Source organism: Macaca nemestrina, chromosome 6 (assembly GCF_043159975.1).
Source record: "Macaca nemestrina isolate mMacNem1 chromosome 6, mMacNem.hap1, whole genome shotgun sequence".
Lineage (NCBI taxonomy): Eukaryota > Metazoa > Chordata > Mammalia > Primates > Cercopithecidae > Macaca > Macaca nemestrina.
In genome coordinates, this window is record NC_092130.1 from 24,013,615 (window position 1) to 24,034,338 (window position 20,724).

The 20,724-nt window shown below is 37.4% G+C and overlaps 1 protein-coding gene across 10 annotated transcripts in view; it reads right to left on the bottom strand.

The window, feature by feature from the left end:
* The window catches only part of LOC105482381 (sarcoglycan delta), a 1,038,167-nt gene that overhangs the window by 387,498 nt on the left and 629,945 nt on the right, over positions 1 to 20,724 (bottom strand). For 9 of the 10 annotated variants that reach the window (XM_011742435.3, XM_024792975.2, XM_071098159.1 and 6 more), the window contains one exon: positions 10,701 to 10,889. In XM_011742435.3, coding sequence (XP_011740737.1) covers positions 10,701 to 10,889 — 189 coding nt within the window. Of the gene's footprint in view, positions 1 to 10,700; positions 10,890 to 20,724 lie in introns of those variants that run through there. The other variant, XM_071098160.1, reaches the window with a different exon arrangement.

The following is a 20,724-nucleotide window of genomic DNA, read 5'->3' on the forward strand; positions in this document are numbered from 1 at the left end:
AGCTGATTTAAAAACATAGCAGTTATATTGGTTGTTAATCAGATTATGAGAAAATTTCTTCTCCTTTTTATATTAAGATGGTTTTGGTTTGTTTTCCTACCTTAATCCCATGGCTCTAGGTCTTGGAAAGTGCCTGGGGCACAGGAAGGAAAGGCAAAAATTGTTGTATGGTGAGGAACAAAGAACTTTTTGGTTCAAGGGCCTTACCATGCCATCCAAGATGTATCCAAGAAGTAGGACAGTAGATTTTGGACCAGTTTTCAAACAAAGGACTTCCTGTGATAATGAAAATGATCTATATCTGCTCTAAGATGGCAGCTACTAGCCATGTGTAGCTGTTGAACATTGTGATGTGGCTAGTGTGACTAAATAGATGTCTTTAATGTTAATTTTAAATCCTTAGTGGACAATGCCATTCTAGAAAGACTATTTACAAACAACTCTGAGCCTAGAAATCCTAACTAATGATTCTCAGGCAAACCAACTGATGAGAAACCACCTCATATTTACTGGTTCTTTCTATAGTTTGAATCATCTAACCTCACCCCTGTCTACCATGGAAGGACTGACCTGCAAGTTCTCAGTGGCAGTATGCCCTTGGGATTTGCTACTTCTCCTCTATGATTGCTTAATAACTCAGTCAGCATGAACAGATCCTTGCGATGTGGCCACAACTTCAGATTTCTGAGAGTTATTCAGAGGTCACAGCAACATGACCAGTAAGAACTAAAATTTCCACGTGTGAATAGCTATGTATGATATACAGAGACAAAAAATATTTCCTTGGAGATTTTCTAACATTGTTCCTCTCAATTCTAGGACATAAAAATAACTTTAGTTGTATGAAAACTCTTGTAAGTGGAAAAGGTCATGAATATTGTCCAAATAATAGGATAAAGTTACACAGTAATTTCTTTATAATCAGAATTCAAGCTTTTCAGTTTGACCCCTCCAAAGTCTATAATTTGCAAGCTATTTGACTTTACTTGTGTCAGCTCCTATTCTCATCTTTCCCCATCCCCTCTCTCTACTCCAGTGGCCTAAGCTCTCAATACTAGAACCATTATGCCTGAGGCTCCCCAATCAAGTTTAACTTACCAGCTTCCAGACGATAATCACACTGCTTTCTCTGATTTCACCACCATACAAAAGGCCTTATTCATCCTTGAAGACACACCTCAAGAAGTCTTTCAGTGTCCTCTAACTTTAGCTAATTTATTCTACAATTTTGATACTTCTTTAAAATATGTAATTTGTAGAAAGTATTAAAATTATATATGTGTTTTCTTCCCTAGCAAATTATGAGTACTTAAAGTATAGGATTGTTTTATTATAATCTTTAGTTTCTACACAAAGCATAGTATACTCAACTGTGTGCTTAAGAAATACTGATTCAATTGAAGCAAATATGCCCAATAGATTGTATAACTTTATAGCACTTTTGATTCATGTTATTTGCAGTAATTATGATACCCAAATCATCCTTGATGCCTTACATTCTCACAAAGGTATAAAACACAGGAAGTTTCAAACCAAATAGGACATTGGAGAGCCATATCCTAGGACTCACCATGGAATAAAAATAAATTTTTGTTTTTTGTTTTTCTGCATTACAATTTTTATGGTGCTTTTAAAAAACAACATTTTGGCAATTTTTCATATGGATGGATTGAGCTAATGGATTAAAAGTGACCACAGAGTCGAAGCACTGAGAGATGGAAGCATGATTTTCTCAGTATAGGAAGCACTTCCAAGTCCCCAAGCTAAGCTGGCACTGCTCTGAAGTGGATGCTACTCACACTCACAATATATTAACAGTGTTAAATGAAAAGTATAACTAAAGCCAATAATATCACTTTCACTCATTTACTGAGCAAATCTGTATATTAACTAGGATGAAGTCTTCTGCCTTTAATCTATTTCACACGACATCATTACCCTTCTTTTCCCATGTAATTAAAATGTAGCAGGTAGTTGATACACAGAGGGAGTGTCTATATTAAAAAACCTTTTCATAATCAAATTCAAGCACTCATCTCATTTATGATCTGTCTACCTTAATACATCAACTAATACTTCATTTTAGAAGTCATATAAAGCTCTATTAACCCATCTTTATACATTTTAATTTAAAGTGACTGCCTATTCATAATTTTCTCCCTTTCAATTTATTCAATAAACAAATTCTAAGTGTCTACCATGTACTTTACAGGCATCCTCACTCACCTTAACTTGGGTAAGACTGGGTCGGTTCCTTAAGCTTTCCCAAAACAGATGATGTGTCAGCGTCCTGAGTTACGGAACACGCTGGCCATTCTCTCTGGCTTTTACTCTTTTACAATGTGTCCAATTTACAAGCATTAGAATGCCTTCCTCTGACCCTCAGTGGATCTTTATCTTACTTCAGGGTAAATAAATCATGTTTTAGACATTCCACTGAACAAATTCAATTTGTCTTCATGAAAAATAGCCCTTGAAAAATGGGCAGCATTGTGTACTGAAGAAGAGCAGTGACTCTAGAGCCAGACTCCCTGCAACCCACCCCAGTTTCATCATTCACTGACTGTGTGACCTTGGGCAAGTTACTGTACTTCTCGGAGCCTCCGCTTCCTCCTCTGTCAAGTGTGGGTAACAACGGCGCTTACCTCATCGGGTTTTTATGTGCATCATGTGAAAACATTATAAAGTTAGTCCTGTATGAGTTTTTATGAAATAAATGGAAATTCATTTCTTACATGATCACAAGTGACAATGGTTTGGATTTTATAATATTAATGAATAGAAACTAAAATAGAAATCAGGAGATCTATATAACTACAGGTATAGGTAGCTATCACTTATTGAGGTCCCACCATGTGACCAGCATGATCAGATACTTGACATCCATTATCTCATATGTGTGGTCTGCAAAAGGCAATCTACAGTTAACACATGTTGAAAGCCTACTGAATAGCAGGCACTGAGCAGGGCTACAACAATGTATAGAGAATAATCCCTGCTACTGAGAGAAGTTTCCAGAGTAGCTGGGGTGGTCAAGTTGGGTCAGAAAACTTTGCTATCCACTTTGGTTCCAACATCCACAGAATAAGGATGTCTGATGAGGTAACTCCTAAAGTTCCTATTTCATCTAATTTTACAGGTACCGGGATAAGATATCATGCCATCCATTGATGACTCCTAAGCCTTTTGTAGTTTTGCCACTTAATAACCACTTGTGCTAAATGATTGTCTACATGATCAATACTACAGTATTTTGGAAGGTCTTTGAGGCCAGGTTATTTTGATTGGGCTGGTAGAGTGCACTAGCCAAAGTAACAGCTCTCTATTAGAATGAGACTTCACACAGCCTAGGGAAATATACAATGACAAAAATTAGTGTCCAAACAGGAAGATACCCGAGATGACATCTAGTCCAACGCATTTAGTGCTATACTGGGTTCCAGAAGAGAAAGGCAATGTAGTTCATGGCCAGTTAGGGCTGAGAATCCAGTTTCTGATGCTCTGGGCATTGTGCAATGCCCCACAATATGACAAACTAGCTAACAGACCAGGATCCATAGTCAGACTGCTTGGGTTTGAATCTCTACTCTGATTCACGGTCATAAAGCCGTGTGACCTCAGATCAAGTTACTGAGTCACTCTCTCCCTTGTAAAGTTGGTATCCAAATAGTAGCAACCTGGATAAATGATTAAGTTAGATAATGTTTGCAAACTGTAACTGCAACAGCATAGTGCCTGGCACACAATAAGCCTGTAATAAATGATGATGATGATGATGATGATGACGACGACGACGATGACTACAACGATAGCAACTACTTCTATAAAGTGCTTACTATGTGCCAAGCTCTAAACAATGAATTTATCACTTCCTCTAATCTTTGCAACAATCTTATGAGGTAGGTATTAGCACAGAGAGGTTGAGAAACGTATCAAAAATCACTGAGTAAGAGGCAGAATCCAGGCTTGTACTTAGAACATCTGTCTCCAGAGTTTGAGCCCTGAACTACTGTTCTGTCCTGAAGTGTCTCTCATGACTTTCTGTTGTCAACACTGAGTCTTCCTATGTGTCAGATTCTGCTAAAAATGCTTCACATGAATTAACTCACTGGGTCTTCACCAATCTATGAATAGATATTAAGTTTATACTAAATGCTTATGTTAACCACAACAAATGTACAAAACACAAAGCGGAAACAATGCAAGGAGAAGGTCCTCAGCTACAGAACAAAGAGAAATTAGATAAAAACCAAACATTCAGAACTACCAGGGAACTACTCTAAACAGAAAACGTCACTGGGTACCTCAGATGAAAGTGACCTATGACACAAGGTAGGCAAAGATAATAGGCTATTTTTCCAGCTTCAGGATTCTGTTGAAGAGCCAGATCATTATTGCAATTTGGAGGAGGAGATACAGTGTAGTGTAAAGGTTGAGACAGGAAGTCAAACACCAGATTTTCACTTACTAGCTGTCTTTCAGCAAGGCACGCAACTTTTCTGAGCGTTGGGTTTTCAGTGAGGATAACAATATTAAATTGGTAGAGTTATGAAAATTAAAAGATTTTAAGAGCCATGTACAGTGAGTAGCACAGAAGAGACATTTAATAAATATTAACTCCTTTGTATAAGCACAATGTGTGATAAACTAAGGTCTATTTGTGGGTGTTTACAGTGTAGGTAAAACACACACTCTCCAATGTATGGGGAAAATGAAATATGTAGTCTCAATCTCCTGCCAGTAATGAATACTGGAATCTTCTGCTAAGAGCAGAGGAAAGCAAAATAACTTTTCTTCTGATTTACCTCTGAGACAAAGAAAACTTGGTAAGATACTTGTCCAGATTGCTATACTGGAAAGGCTCTTCCAGCATGTATCCTTGGGGACAGTACAGAATGCAAGACTGACAAAAAAGTAGAATTCCAGATTTTCAGTCTTGGACAGATCACCAAGTTTTCACAAACACTTACAGATGACATCATTCTTATAGTTCGTCATTACACAGGGGGTTTGATTACAGTGTGAGCTTTCCCAAATCTCAAATTGTTGAACAACCCAAACATACAAAATAATCACTCTTTCCTACATGTGTGTGTCTCTCTGTGTGTGTGTGTGTGTGTGTGTGTGTGTGTGTGTGTGTTTCCTTCAGTAGCTTTAGAGGTACAAGTGGTTTTTGATTACATGGATTAATAATATAGTGGTGACCTCTGGAATTTTAGTGCACCTGTCACCGAGTAGTGTACACTCTACCCAACAGGTAGTTTTTCATCCTTCATCACCCCCCTCCCACCCTCTCCTCTTCTGAGTCTCCAATGTCCATTATACCACTCTCTATGCCTGTGCATACCCATAGCTTAGCTCCCACTTATCAAATAGAACGTGTGGTATCAGATTTTTGATTCCTGAGTCACGTCACTTAGAAAAATGGCCTCCGGTTCCATACAACTTGCTGTAAAAGCCATTATTTCATTCTTTTTTATGGCTGATGGTGATGTATATTGTATTTTCCTAATCCACTTGTCTGTTGATGGGGACTTTGGTTGGTTCCATATCTTTGCAGTTGTGAAATGTGCTGCAAAAAATATACATACGCAGGTCTCTTTTTGATATAATGACTTTTTTCCTTTGGGTAGCGACCCAACAGTGAGATTATTGGATCGAATGATAGGTCTACTTTTATGCCTTTGAAAAATCTCCAAACTGCTTTCTATAGAGATTGTACTAATTTACATTCCCATTGGCAGTATATAAATATTTCTTCTTCACCACATCCACACCAACATCTATTTTTTTTTTTAATAATAGCCATTCTGGTTGGGGTAAGGTGGTATCTCATTGTGGTTTTAATTTGCATTTGCCTGATTAGATCTGTTGTACATTTTTTTATATGTTTCTCAGCCATTTATATCAATTCTTTTGAGAAATGTCTATTCATGCCATTGGCCCACTTTTTAATGAGATCACCTGTTTTATTTTCTTGCTCACAGTTCCTTATCAATTCTGAATATTAGTCATTTTATCAGATGCATAATATGCACATATTTTTTCACACTCCATAGGTTTTCTGTCAATTCTGATCATTATTTCTTTTACTGTGCAGAAGCTTTTTAGTTTAATTGGGTTCCATTTATTTATTTTTGTTTTTGTTCCATTTATTTTTGGGGTCTTAGTCATAAATTCTTTGCCTAGGTCAATATCCAGAAGTGCTTTTCCTAGGTTTTTCTCTCTAGAATTTTTATGTTCTAGAATTTTTCAGGTCATTAAGTCTTTCATCCATTTTGAGTTAATTTTTTTCAATACAGTGAGAGAAAGGGATCCAGTTTCATTCTTCTTCATGTAGCTATCCAATTTTCCCAGCATCACTTATGAGAGTGTCCTTTCTCCAATTTATGTTTTTGTATGCATTGTAAAAGACCAGCTGATTTTAAATATTAGGCTTTATTTCTAGGTTCTCTCTTCTGTTCCATTGGTCTATGTGTCTACTTTTATACCAGTATTATGCTGTTTTGGTTACTACATCCTTGCAGTATAATTTGAAGTCCGATAATGTGATGCCTTCAGATTTGTTCTTTTTGCTTAGAATTATTTTGGCCATTTAGGCTCTTTTTGTTTCCATATGAATTTCAGAAATGTTTTTTCTAATTCTGTGACAAATGATGTTGGTATTCTGATAGGAAGTACATTGACTCTGTAGATTGCTTTGGGCACTATGGTCATTTTCATGATACTGAGTCATTCAATTCATGAGCATGGGATGGTTTTCCATTCCATCTGTTTGTGTTTTCCACAATTTCTTTCAATAGTGTTTTGTATTTCTCCTTGTAGAGATCTTTTAACCTCCTTAAGTATATTCCTAGGTATTTAAAAATTTTTGTAGCTATTATGAAAGAGATCGAGTGCTTGATTTGATTCTCAGTTTGGCCATTGTTGGTATATAGCAGTGCTGCTCATTTGTATGCACTGATTTTGTATCCTGAGACTTTACTGAATTTAGTTTATTAGATCTAGGAGTCTTTAGAGTTTTCTAGGTATATGCTCATGTAATCAGCAAACGAGACAGTTTGACTTCCTCTTTTCCAATTTGGATGCCCTTTCTTTCTCTTTCCTGATTGCTCTGGCTAGGACTTCCCCTACACAAATTTTTAAATCTCTTCATAAACTGCTTTACTGCTATCTCATTTTTTTTTTTTTTTTGCTCTTTCTCCAATATAACATTGCTTAATACCTCATTTTTCCCCATGATCTCCACTGTCAGTAAATTATTATTTGTGCAAGAGAATTATAATTCTAAAAGAATATCCTTTATACTGTGATTGATAGAAAATAATGCTTTTAACTTGCAGGGCAAGACCAATTTTCTAACACTTCAGTTCTATTTGCTCAAATGCATTACGGCTATAAAGCACCAATTACGGCTAATGACAGCATTATTCTTACCTCAGTAAGTACTTGGTTTGGTAAAGCTTTAAGGACTCTCAACTTTTGCAATCAATTTAGTTAACTACAGGAAAGAGCCGATTTCATATAGATTATTACCTTAATGTCATATAAGTGGTGCTAAATATACATTTACATATGCTTCTATTAAGCTTTCCAGATAAAACACACTCTAGAAGCTGTATTTGTATAATATCACAGTTATCGAAGTTTCAGTTCATATTTTCCACTTCCTCTACCCCTAAATCTTACAAGTTCTACAAATTAAATTCGTGACAGCCTTGGTAAAAATCACAAAAATAAGGGATTAAGAGAAAAGCTTCAAATAGGGGACTGAAGGTCTATGTGAGTACTAGCCAAGTTCCATGGAAAAGTAATAAATTCTATTTTGCTTTTTAGGCCCCACTACCCAGCCATCTCATCATCCTAAAACCAGAAATCTTCCAAAATGTCTTCTGATCCCTCAACTCTACATTCAACCAGAAGTCAAGGTATATCAATGCCATCTTTTAAATGTCTTTAAATGCAAGGTCCATGCTACTGTCCTAACTTCAGTATTCTCCTTAATATTACAACAGAGAAGTGTTCCTAATTTACAAGTTTTTGAAATACAAATTAAGAACATTGCAGAACATGCACATCGACAGATGGCAATCGTGTTCACTGGGACTTAAGGCCGAATGGACCCAGGGCATCCTCCAGAGCCTTCAGCTCTAACAAACTTTCCCCATTCTGTTGCTTCCTCACCTATGCAAACTCTCTAGAATGTAAATCTTATTACATCTTGCTCTCTTGCTTAAACATTTCTCTGAATTCTGCTTGTCTTTAAAGAAAGTAAAGTCCAGGCCTGGCACGGTGGTTCACATCTGTAATCCCAGCACTTTGGGAGGCCGAGGTAGGCAAATCACGAGGTCAGGAGATCAAGACCATCCTGGCTAACATGGTGAAACCCCATGTCTACTAAAAATACAAAAAAAAAAAAATTAGCTGGACGTGGTGGCAGATGCCTGTAGTCCCAGCTACTGAGGAGGCTGAGGCAGGAGAATGGCATGAACCCGGGAGGCGGAGCTGGCAGTGAGCCGAGATCGTGCCACTGCACTCTAACCTGGGCAACAGAGTGAGACTCCATCTCAAAAAAAAAAAAAAAAAAAAAAAAAAAAAGTAAAGTCCAAGTTGAGAAGTATTGATTGAGTCTAACTCAGAAACAGAAGCTAATGTGCTCTAATACTCTAGAACTATTACCTTGGATGCCTACAACCCCATGGAAACTGACCATATAATCTTCCAAAGTTACTACTGCAATATAGAAGATTTTCTGCATTTTTCAAAAGAACTGAACTCTTAGCTGGGCGTGATATCTCATGCTTCTAATCCTAGCACTGTAGGAGGCTGAGGTAGGAGAACTGCTTGAGGCCAGGAGTTTGAGACCAGCCTGGGCCACATAGTGAGACACCCATCTCTATAAACAATTTAAAAATTAGTCAAGCATGACGGTGTGTGTCTGTAGTTCTAGCTACTTGGGAGATTGAGATGGGAGGATTGGTTGAGCCCAGGAGTCCATGGCTGCAGTGAGCTATGATCGTACCACTGTCCTCCAGCCTCCGTGAAAAAGTGAGACCCTGCCTATACATAAATACATACATACATAAAGAAAATTTTTTTAGAAAGAATTGAATTATTTTCTCCCCTCAAGATAGAAATTTGTAACATCAAGGTAATTTTTTTGTTTTTATAGTTTCCTAACTGTTACCACAAATACTAAAAAGTGAGCCATTCTGAGGCCTGAAGCAGTATCTGTAACCTTGCTTTATAGAGTCCTAATTAAGTCAAGCACCAAGAAACCCTAGCATGAGTGATGGACAAAGCCACACACAGAAAAGACGCAGCCTTTGCCCTTCTCAAAGTTCAGTTTGTCTGGGAAATACATGTAAAAATTATTATCTGGAGTGGTAAATATAATAAGAGATACATAAATGGAACCATAGGAGTATCAAGACAAGTTTTACCGGACAGGGAAGACAGAGAAAAGCACTCTAAACAGAAGAAAATGTATGAGCAAAGGCAAGAAAGTGTGACTATGCATAGCTTGTCAAGGATAAAAATGAATTTTGTAATTTAGAAAATGCAAATATCCACTATGATATTTGGGATTGTCACATGAAAACTTTACTGTTACTTTGTAAAGGTCATGTTTATTTGTCAAACAAGAGGGTTTTCCTATTTGTTTGTGATGTGGTTTGTTTTCTGGTTTGTTATTTGTTGCTTGGTTGCAAAGATGAGGTCTTGCTATGTTTCCCTGACTGATCTTGAACTCCTGGCCTCAAGTGATCCTCCTGACTCAGTCTCCCAAAGTGCTAGAATTTAGGCATGAGCCAATGTGCCTGACCTGGGAGTTATTTTTATTGCCAATCTATATTACTTACTTTTGACATCAGAACAAGAAAGGAAATTTTATGCTCAATACAGCAGACTGCTGCCCAGTACTTCCTCATTAATGAGTTAGACTACTTACATTGCTAGTATAGATCAGAATTTCTAGGTATAAAACCTCTAAATAACTCCAAAAGTCATTTTTCCAGGATTTTCTTTTCATTTGAACTACAACAGTAAATGTCCAGTCCGTACAGGGACCCCAAACACCAATAGCAAGAGTTTTACTGAAGACACCTCAATTCTTAAAAAAAAAAAAAAAAAAAAAAATGAACCACAGCTACATTCCTCTAATTTCTGTCTTGCCCAGACCAGTGGCAAAGAGGATGATTCTCTGAAAAATTGAGGATATTCATAACTAACCAGAGTGATGGATAATTAAGCATAAATAGTTAAAATTTTTAGATAGATAATGTTCACAGTATAATTTTACTCAAATGTTTCAACTCTCCACTTCAAAAAACCTTTTATAATCACTACAATTGGTGAAAACTTAATACTTTGAATTTATTCTCTATTTCTTTATTATTTAATCAAGGTGCTTGAAAGCTATAGGCTACAGAAACTGTTATTAAAATGGAGGGATAACACACAGGAGATTCTAAAGGAGGGAAATATCTCTAAGTTGGATTACTAGTCCCTGAAGAATTGAGATTAGATAGAAGTCAATACCCATATTAGATCTGAACAGAAATGCTCTTTCACCAAAACACGAGGTTACAGATCTTTTGAGTCCTACTGTAATAACATCACTTTTCCACATTCCTTCATCATCTTGCCCCAAGCTTCCCCTCCCCAAAGAGAGCTAAACAAACCTAGATGGTTTTACTTACAATTGTGAAGTTCATGACTTTGAGAATCCAGATGGTCATGGCCAAGTTCACCAGTATTAAAATCATGAGGAGCAGGACAAAGAAATACAGGCATCGTTTCCGCCAGCCGTAAATCCCCACCTTGTACACCTGTGGCCCCTCGGAGCCGGGCATGGTGCTCCGGTGGTGAGTGTACTGTTCCTGAGGCATCTGAAATAAATGAGGCGAGAGAGAAGCACTCACGTTAAACTGCTGAGAGAAGAGAAAAAAAAAAAGGAAAAAAAATCAACTGATGAAGAGATATGGCTGGCTGCTGTCTACATTTACACCCTCCAACAACTCTAAAAATCTGTTTCCTCTGGACAGAAGTGGCTTCTCTGGATGCTAGCTTGAGGCTTCTCATTTAACACAGTCATGACTTCTGATGTGCACTGATACAGCCACAGCCACACACATACTGGGCAGAAAGGGACTCCTAGGAGGCCGTTTTCCAAATTCCAACTCAGAATTCCAACATCTTTGTGGTGGAGATGCTCAAAGACCTACCAAACTGAAGGAAAAATTTAGAATGACTGAAGAAAATAAGGTAACCCCAGCAGTCCACCTTAGTAATATAAAAATATTATTCAGGCAGTTTATTTGGGGGGTTAAGAAATTTCGAATGCAATCATTCTGTATTGCCAGTCAGTGGCAACAGTGGCAGCTTTGACTGCTCCTCTATTTCCGATTTAAAAGGGGTCCTTGCAGACACACAGCTGGAATCCCACTTGATTTGGGAATCTTCAACAAGTGATAGTCTAGTAAATACCTAACTACCCACTGAGTTAGTCTTTTTGAGGTAGGCAATTCTAATCATTATGCAACTTATTTAAGAAGCATAAAGGAGGGTCAAAATCAAGTACAATGTGAACATTAGTTCATAGGCTAATGAGAGGATGAACTAGTTAAATGCTAAGCACAGTAGAGAGAGAGAAATTAGAAAAATATTTGTCAATATATTATAAAGTAATATGTTGATGCCCTTTAGAATAAGGAAGATTTCCCAAGTCCCTGCTGTTGACACAAATTATCTTTATCCTAGAATTACTAATTAAGTGCCAACACAAATGTAGATAAACATATCACTTCTATCCAATTCTAAAACCAAAACAAAATTTAAAATTAAATATAAATGAAGCTAGAAAATACCTATCACTCAAACTGGAAAATAACGAAGTACTATAAGGGATGATTTGCCTTAAACTAAACCACATAAATGTGGTACCAAGGGCTCTGGCACAAGGTCTCCTGAGCACAGCATCTCTACTCTGTCATAAGCCATGTGATAACCCACTGCCTATCTCCATTCAGATAATGGTACAGCCCTTATTTTTACTACATTTGGCTGTCATGTAAACACACTGCATTCCCTACAAATAAGACCTACTCCATTTATTTTCTTCTCAGCCAATAGTAATAAATTAGTAATATGTGGTGCCAAAGTGGCCATAATGAAAACCAAAATGAGGGCGCTAAAATCACATCCTTGGTTATTAGGATATCTTCCAGATGGTTCAGAATATGATTATTTTTTGGTTTTTAGATAATCATTAAAATGGACACATAAAATCTAAAAATCCCATAGAGAACTCATGGCCGTTAGGCATCAGTGGAATTCCATTTGAAAAACTGAGTGAATTCTTCATTATGGCTAACTAAAATGCTCCATGAAGGCCTACACGGCATCTGTCTCTTTCGAAACACATACCCTAGCGCCGAAATCAGTACCTAGTATGAGTACATGTTGGAATATTTGTGTGGAATGATTGAATGGAAAACAGAATGCATAAATGCTGACCCAATGAATGATTTCCCATCTGCTACTAGCTCTGCTGCTGTCTGGGGGTATATAAAGGTTCAAGCTAAATACCATGGGCAGGTTCTTGTTTGTATACTTGCAAATTTTCACTTCAGGCTCCCAAAGCACTGGGTTCTCAGCCAGGCAGTGAGCTTTGTGGTGTAAGAGGATCTCAGTTTTAAATCTCAGCTTCTGATAATTCCTCTGCAGATCAGGGATGTGTTATAAGGAGATGGGAACACAACACAGTCATCAATCACTGGCCTTTTTAAACATGAAGATCAAATAAAAGTGAAAAGAATGCTTTATAAGCCTGAAGGAAATTAGATTTTTATTTTCCATCAAATCATATTCTGTGAAATAAGAAAATGATCACAGAATCTTAGAATCGCGTGTGCAATTTCCTTTGATATTTATCAACTAATTGTGAATGAGCCAAATTAGGATTAGAGAAGTTAACCTGCTTGTTCAGGGCTAACGGATTTGTGGCAGGGTGAGGTCTTGAACAATAATCTGGAATTCTCATAGGCAAGAGAAACAGTGAGAAATTCTTTACAAATAAGTGTGCAGAAGCTGGTGATATTGCTACTATGCCAGTTGACTTTTCTCTGTCATTCAACCCAACCGATGGTGTCATTACATAAACATAGTTATAAAATGGAAACGACATGTTCAATAAATGTTTATAAGAGGATGGAGGTATAGATAGCATGCTTGTGATTTCTTGTTTTTGTACATATACTGGTAGAACTTGGCAGAATGCAGTGATTTTTTGACTAAGGGTTCTCAGCCCTGGACATATATCAGAGTTACTGATGGAGCTGTTAAAAACATTTGTACTCAGCTGGGCACGGTGGCTCATACCTGTAATCCCAGCATTTTGAGAGGCCAAGGCAGGAAGATCGCTTGAGGTCAGGAGTTTGAGACCAGCCTGGCCAACATGGTAAAACTCCGTTTCTACTAAAAATACAAAAATTAGCTGGGCATGGTGGCAGGCACCTGAAATTCCAGCTACTCAGGAGGCTGAGGCAGGGAGAATTGCTTCAACCTGGGAGGCAGAGGTTGCAGTGAGCCAAGATTATACCGCTGCACTCCAGCCTGGGCAACAGAGTGAAGACTTTGTCTCAAAAAATAAATAAGTAAATAAAATTTAAAAAACACACATCTGTACTCAGGTTAAGTAACAATCACAGAGGTAGCACCCAGGCATCAGTATTTATTAAAGCTTCCCCAGGTAATTCTAAGAGTAGACAGGATTGCATGCCATTGGTCTAGAATAATTCCACTCAACCCTAATTATGCATCAAAACTCAAAAGAAACTGAACAAATATGGTACAGATTTTGAGCTCCATTATCAGAATCTGGAGCTCAGGGTGAAACATTGTGAAAAATCTCCCAGGAGATTCTAAACATTTGGGACATCTAAAAAATGGCTTTCAATTTTTCATAGGGTAATCATTGTAAGACAAAGTCTTGAAAGAAACTCTAGTGTGTAAAATAGCAAAAAAAATAAAAATAAAAAATAAATAAAAGCAGAGTTCCTCTGCTTAAAGCAGGGTCTGGTTACCCTTGAGGCATCTCTGCAGAATCCTTTGTTCCTGGGAACTACTAATTTTGTCCAACACAAAATTGACCAGCTGTGAAACTCAAGACCCGGAGGAAGCAGCTCCCTTTCAAGTCATACGGCAAATTAGAAGCTGAGCAGGGATTATAACTTGGATCTTTTGCTGCATGGTATAGTGACTTATTGCATGTCATCTCTACCACACCCCCTTTAATGAGTCCCATGAAACAGAATACTCCAGTCTCCAACTCATTAAAATACATAAGAAAGAAACAGTGAAGGGGATGAACACTTTTCTACAAAGAATTATAATAGGAGGCCTTTCCATGCAAACATACGGTAATGGATACATCTGTTATAAAGAATCCTGCATAGAAAGGGACATTTAGACATGCTGAGTACATTCATTTTTCTAATCAAAAATTAAAACATGTTGAAAGATAAAAACAAAGACGAATGACAATCTCCAATCTATCATTCTTCTTATTCCTTCCTGGAACAAATTTACTGTCCAGGGAATTGAAGTGAAAATTTTAATTCCTCACTCGGGCAGGCCCCAGGCCTTTGAAGGCCCCAGGAGAGGCCCCAGTAAAACATGACAATGGTCATACAATTTAAGTTAAAAATTTTAAAAGATAGAAAATTGTTTAAAGATATTAAATTTTAAAAGATGTTTTAATTGCAATTCGCTAAACTCTCTTTTTCTACTCTGGCTTCCCCTCGTGTTAGCTCTGGAGGATTTACATGCATTTTGGAGATCTAAGAAGAAGCTGGCTTAGTGGTTCATATAGTTTGAATGCAGAATATATTTACATGGTTTGCAGTACTTCCCAGTAGAGGTACATTACTGCTAGCTCTCCTGGTGTAGGAATGTCTTCTAGAAAAATTCCTTCCACCCATAGCTCCAATTCACCAAGCATGGTGACATGAAGGAACAGGACCAAAGGACACGATGCAATGTAAACATGACCTACAATGGCCAGCACCAGAAATACATGGGTAGTAGAAAAGACAGAAGCTAGTCAAAAGTATATTTGATAATCATCAGATATGTAAAATTTCAAATGTAGAATTCAACTGTCATTGATGCCTCATCAAAACAAATGATCTGTCAAGAATATATTGAATTTGGCATAATCATAAATGTTCCATATGTGTTTTATTTTGTATGGGAATTATGGAAAATAAAATTAACCAGAATACTTGGGTTTGTAGGTTATGTATACCATGTATATCTCTGCATAAAGTTGTATATATTCTACATTACAACCACCAATATTTTGCAAGTTTTGTCAAAATTGCCATAAAAATAATTATCTTTCCATTGTCTATACAGAAAGTAACAATGGCATATAATTGTCATATGAAGAGACAATTAAAGGTTATACAACCAAAAAGTACAGAAAAAGTATATGAAGCAGTTAATTAGCAATATTATCCTTCCTGATTTTGTGATGTCTTTTAAAAATTAATAATTTAATTTCCTTTCTCATTATAAGTACATATTCATGTTGTTAACTTGTTTGTATTCCTAATATTTTTAGCTTTTTCTTATCCCAGTTGTTTTTAGCAGTAAGGTATTTTTAAGTTATGGTGTGTATTTTTAGATATAATGCTATTGCACAATAGTACACTACAGTATAAAGATAAACTTTATCTGAACTGTGAAATCCAAATATTTGTGTGATTCACCTTATTGTCATGTTTGTTTTAAAGTAAATAAAGCAAATGTATTTTTTAGCCAAATACATTTGTTCAGTGAATGAATGAATGTACATTTGTTCAATGAATAAATGAATAAAAATCAAGCCAACATTAAACAGTAAAGTGTATTCTCTAGTAATCAATAAATAGTTATATCAGAAGAAGTAAAAACTTATACCGCTTCGTTTTTCCAAAGACACATACAATTATACTGATGCTAAGCAGGCTTAAATCCAAAGCATTACTCCTTCATAAGGCTATTTTCAGTGCTGACCTGTTTATAAACAAATCCATTTGACTTAAGGATCATCTCTTGCACACAAAATGTAAGAGGATTATATTTCCCAAAGAATGAATACAGTAAAACTTCCTGTTGTTTTACCATTGGATAGGAAGAAACTACCAAAAGACAAGACAATGTTATATAATATAACTGCCCACAATCATTAATTAAATAGTTGTCAAATATTTTAGACGTACAGTTTCCCAAGAAGGTCATTCTGAATGGTCATATTACTAAAGCATACTTTGGAGAGCTGTAACGTCACGGTCTCAGGCATTCAAATGTTCCTACCTGGGATTGCATAGCATTACAGAGTCAAGGCTTGATATTAATTTAACGTAGCAATCTCAAGGGTTGACTCAGACTTGGGCTTGTGAAGAACCTCCTTCAAGGCTGTGTGGCCCTGTGTAACTTCTACCACTTCAGCCACCACCAACACCTCAGTGACTCTGTGATGACTATACAGCCATCTCCAGTAGCCTCATCAGGGCTCAACACCAGTCTGAGGAGCCTCCTACCTTTATACAAATCTCACCCACTGTGAAGTTGTCACAGAGATCTTTGAACCAGGCCCAGCCTACGTGATACCTGGACCTAGCCATTGTCCATCTAATCAAGGAAGCTACATGAGCTTCAAAGTGATGAGTCTGACATCTTCCACAAGTCTTTAATATCTTAACAAAGAAACTGCTCTGATCAGACTCAAGTGGTATTAATTTTATACCATGCTGACTTTCCTTCCTATACTTGGTAAGACTCAAATGGCTACCGTGAAAATCTATTATTGTTCCTCTTACAGGTCATCGAGAAGATATAGGGATGAAAAAGGGTCGTGGGGGCAGGAGCATCCACCACTGGTCCGCTTTGTGAGGCTAAGCACATACTCTAGTCTAACACTATTGAAGTGGTCACTTTTTGTTTGCATCTTTGTTCCCACAGGGCTCTTCTTCAGGAGAACAACAAATGTTTTCCTTTTTTGCCCCCTGGAAATAGTTACAGTATCTACATTACCCATTTGCTGTGCAAAAATGCATTATGTTTTCAGGGATGATTTGTAAACAAACAAACAACAACAACAAAAAACCCAGTAAACTTCCTAAAAACACATCAATGCCATCAAGTTTCCTAATGATCTTTCTTTTGGGCCTGTAAAATTGTATGGGCCATGATCAACTCTACTATAAAGCAGAGCTGAGAACAAGAAGGGGCACTGGCAGGCATTTTACTAATGTTCGACTCTGCTTGTCCAACATTATGGAACAAGGCTTCATAATCTCTTGTTCCATAAAGGAATTTATGGGGGTGGGTGCTATGAGTGCAGTTCTCTGTTCAGTTATGCACTGTCAGGGAAAGACATGGCCAAGTACAGAGTTGACCTTCAAAAAAAAAAATTCCAATCCCAATCTGTTTTTCAACAGTAAAATATTTATGTATTTTGATATCTACTATATACGTCAGTCGGTCCTAGAGATAGAGGCCTTCAAAAAGATGAAAATGATCATATTCTGCTTTCATCAAGCTCATATTTTAAGGAGAGATGGACAATAAACAATAATGGACAATAATGAAACCCCTAGAACTAAAGTCAGGTGCTAGGAAGAAACAAAGAGGTACCTGTAAGAGAGAATAGAAGGTGACTCACTCTGGTTATGGAAGGTCATTCTGATAAGGAGACAATTAAGATGATACCTGGGGGTGGAGGCAAGCTTTCAGCAGAAGACAGAGCAAGCACTATGGCCTGAAGAACTCAAGCTCAAGAGTTGGATTGAATGAGCTCAGAGGAGAGGGTGAGAGGTGAGTTTGTAGAAAGAGGTGGGGCACCTCCCAGGTTCTAACAAAGAGTAGAGAAAAATACAGCAAGACTGATGGCTACATTATCTAATTTAAGAATAAGACAAGTGATACAAATCAAGTAAGTTTTTATTTTTTTTTGGTGATGCTACAGGTTAAAATTTGGTGAATTTAAAAGTAAACATGAATTATGTAACTATGAAATTATAACCAGTTTATATAAATAGTAGGCATAGGTTCCCTCAAAGACTCATTACGGTTTCCAGAGTTTGTTGTGGAATCTGAGTCATTTTGGATCATCCTGGTACAGAAATAGTCATCCATTAGCCATATGAGTTTTTAGGTCTCTGATTTAAAACTATTTGCTTTCAAGGTTTTTTATTCGGTCATCCACATCAGGCATTAGTCTTGGATCACAAATGTTTGGCACAATTTAGACAATGGTAACAAATTCATCACTTTTAGTTTTGAGGTAACAACATTTCTTACAAAATTCATCCAGAAAAGCAAGCACCTATTTATGTGAACTAGCCCGGGAATGGGGGAATGGCAGTTTCTTTTTATACAAATATTCAGATTAACTTAATAGTTATACATTCCAATTCTTAGCTAAAATATGTAATACCTCACAAATTCAACAAGTGCATGTATTTAAAAGAATCAAAGAACATGCAGTTAAACAATTCTCTCATTCATACCTTCAGCCTCCCTGCACTGAGGCAACCAGTATTATCAACTTATTTCTTGTCCTTATAGAAATGTTTAATACATATTCAGGCTTTATTCAATATAGATGTTCAGTGCATGTGCACGTTTATATATATTTTTTTACACAAACAAGAGCGTATTTTACATAATGTTCTAAATCTAACTTGGTCCACTTAACTGATAGTCCCATAAAAACATAAAATTAAAAAAAATACCACTGTTTTAAATGGTATGGATCTATGATATTTAACTTAACCAGCTCAGAGACAAACAGTGAGGTTGTTGCCAGTCATTTTTTGTTACCTATCATAATGAACATGTGACTTTTTCTACTTGTTCTTGGAAATCAGTCTTGTGAAGAAAACATAGAAAGCAGCAGAAGGGAACAGTGCTGAGGTGTTAAGGAACTCCTGTTTAAGGGATGGTTGGGGAAATCCTGTCCATCCCAGAGAGATCTGAGAACGAAACAAGAAGAAGCAAGAGAGTAAAGCATGAGGATGTCTGGGGAAACATTTCAGTCGGAGGAAACTGGACCAGCAAGTGCAAAGGCCCTGAGGCAGGAGCTCGCTCGGCAGGTGAGGACGACAGTGTGGCTAGATCAGAGTGGACCGGAGGAGGATGTTTGAAAATAAGCCTGGGCACAGGCAGAAGGGAAAAGAAGTGGAAGCTTAGAGCCACAGTAAAAACCTCAGGTATGATACAGAAAGCAACAGTAACCACTGCAGAACCTAGGCATGGAAATGGCATGATCAGATTTTCACTTCAGGATCACTCTAGTGTTCTCTAGGGAATGGGCTGTAGGAGCGAGAATGAAGTGTAGAGAACAGGGGCCCGTGACTACTGCAATCGTCTTCAGAGAGGTGACAGTGGCCCAGGCCTGCAGACAGGTGGGTGAGAAGGTGGGGAGTTGCCGTCTTTGGAATCTTGTGGGAAAGCAGAGCTAATAGAATTCTCTGTGGCTTGAGACAAGAGGCGTCGAAAAGGACAGCACTCAAGGAGAACCCCAAGGTTTCAGCATAACCAACCAGTTGCACAAGGGTAACCCATGGGGAACAACATGAGGATAGAAGGCTTGGAGGGCAGAAGAGGGATGGAGTGTGCAGGGGAATGATGGGGGAAGAGACAGGTGTGTCAATGTTGAAGGCACATGAGATTCCAAAGAGATGGAAGAGGTAGTGATAAGGAGACAGATAAACAAGATCACTACGATGGCACTTGGAAACGAATTTGGACTTCAAGGGGAAGGAAGACTGGGCTTCGGGACATGAATCTTTAAGACTCTAGGATATAAGTATTATTGAAAGCCATAGACATAGAGCATACACATTTCACAAAGGTCCAAATACACCTCTCAGACAAGTCCTGAGAAACCAGATTGCCAGGTCAAAGTGTGTATGTACAGTTTTTAAATAAATATTATCAAAGTGCCACACAAATTGTAATATACCTTGTATTTAAGTTTAAAATATTTATCTCTGATGAACCAAAAGATATTTCAGCATCATTATGAACATCATGATTTCCATCATGATCTAGATGATGCAGATGTATGAGGTACTAGTTGAGGTGCTTTCAGGCAGATATACTTGTGAAACACACACGCATATTTCTACCAGGAATTAGCAGATACACAAGTGCATACATTCCTGCAACACTATGGGAGATCAATATAATTAAAACTATTTCATAAATGAAGAAACTAAGGTCCTAAGGAATGCAAGAGTATTCTCAAAGACCCCTAGCTAGTAAGTTGGTTAGGGTCTGAACTTAAACTGAGGCCCGGTTTTCTCTCCATTACTCATAGGCTGAAGCAAAGATTTAACTTTTCCTGAATACAAAGTAAGGTATTTAGAATTACCATAGATGCATATTCAGTGTGAAATGCATTTGAAACACTGCCACTACCTGCAAATATGTACTGTCCTTCAGTTCCTCCCCTGATGCTGTTCAAGGCATCTGGGATACATCAATGAGCAAGAACAAAGAGTTCTGATCTCATAGCGGTGGAAAGAGGTAGTGATGGGGAGACAGAAAACAAACATAAACACCAGAGAATATTATACTTATGTCACAAGGAGATGAATGCTATGAGGAAAAGTCCCACCTCCTAAAAAAAAAAAAAAAAAAAAAAAAAAAAAAAGACACAAAAAAAATAGA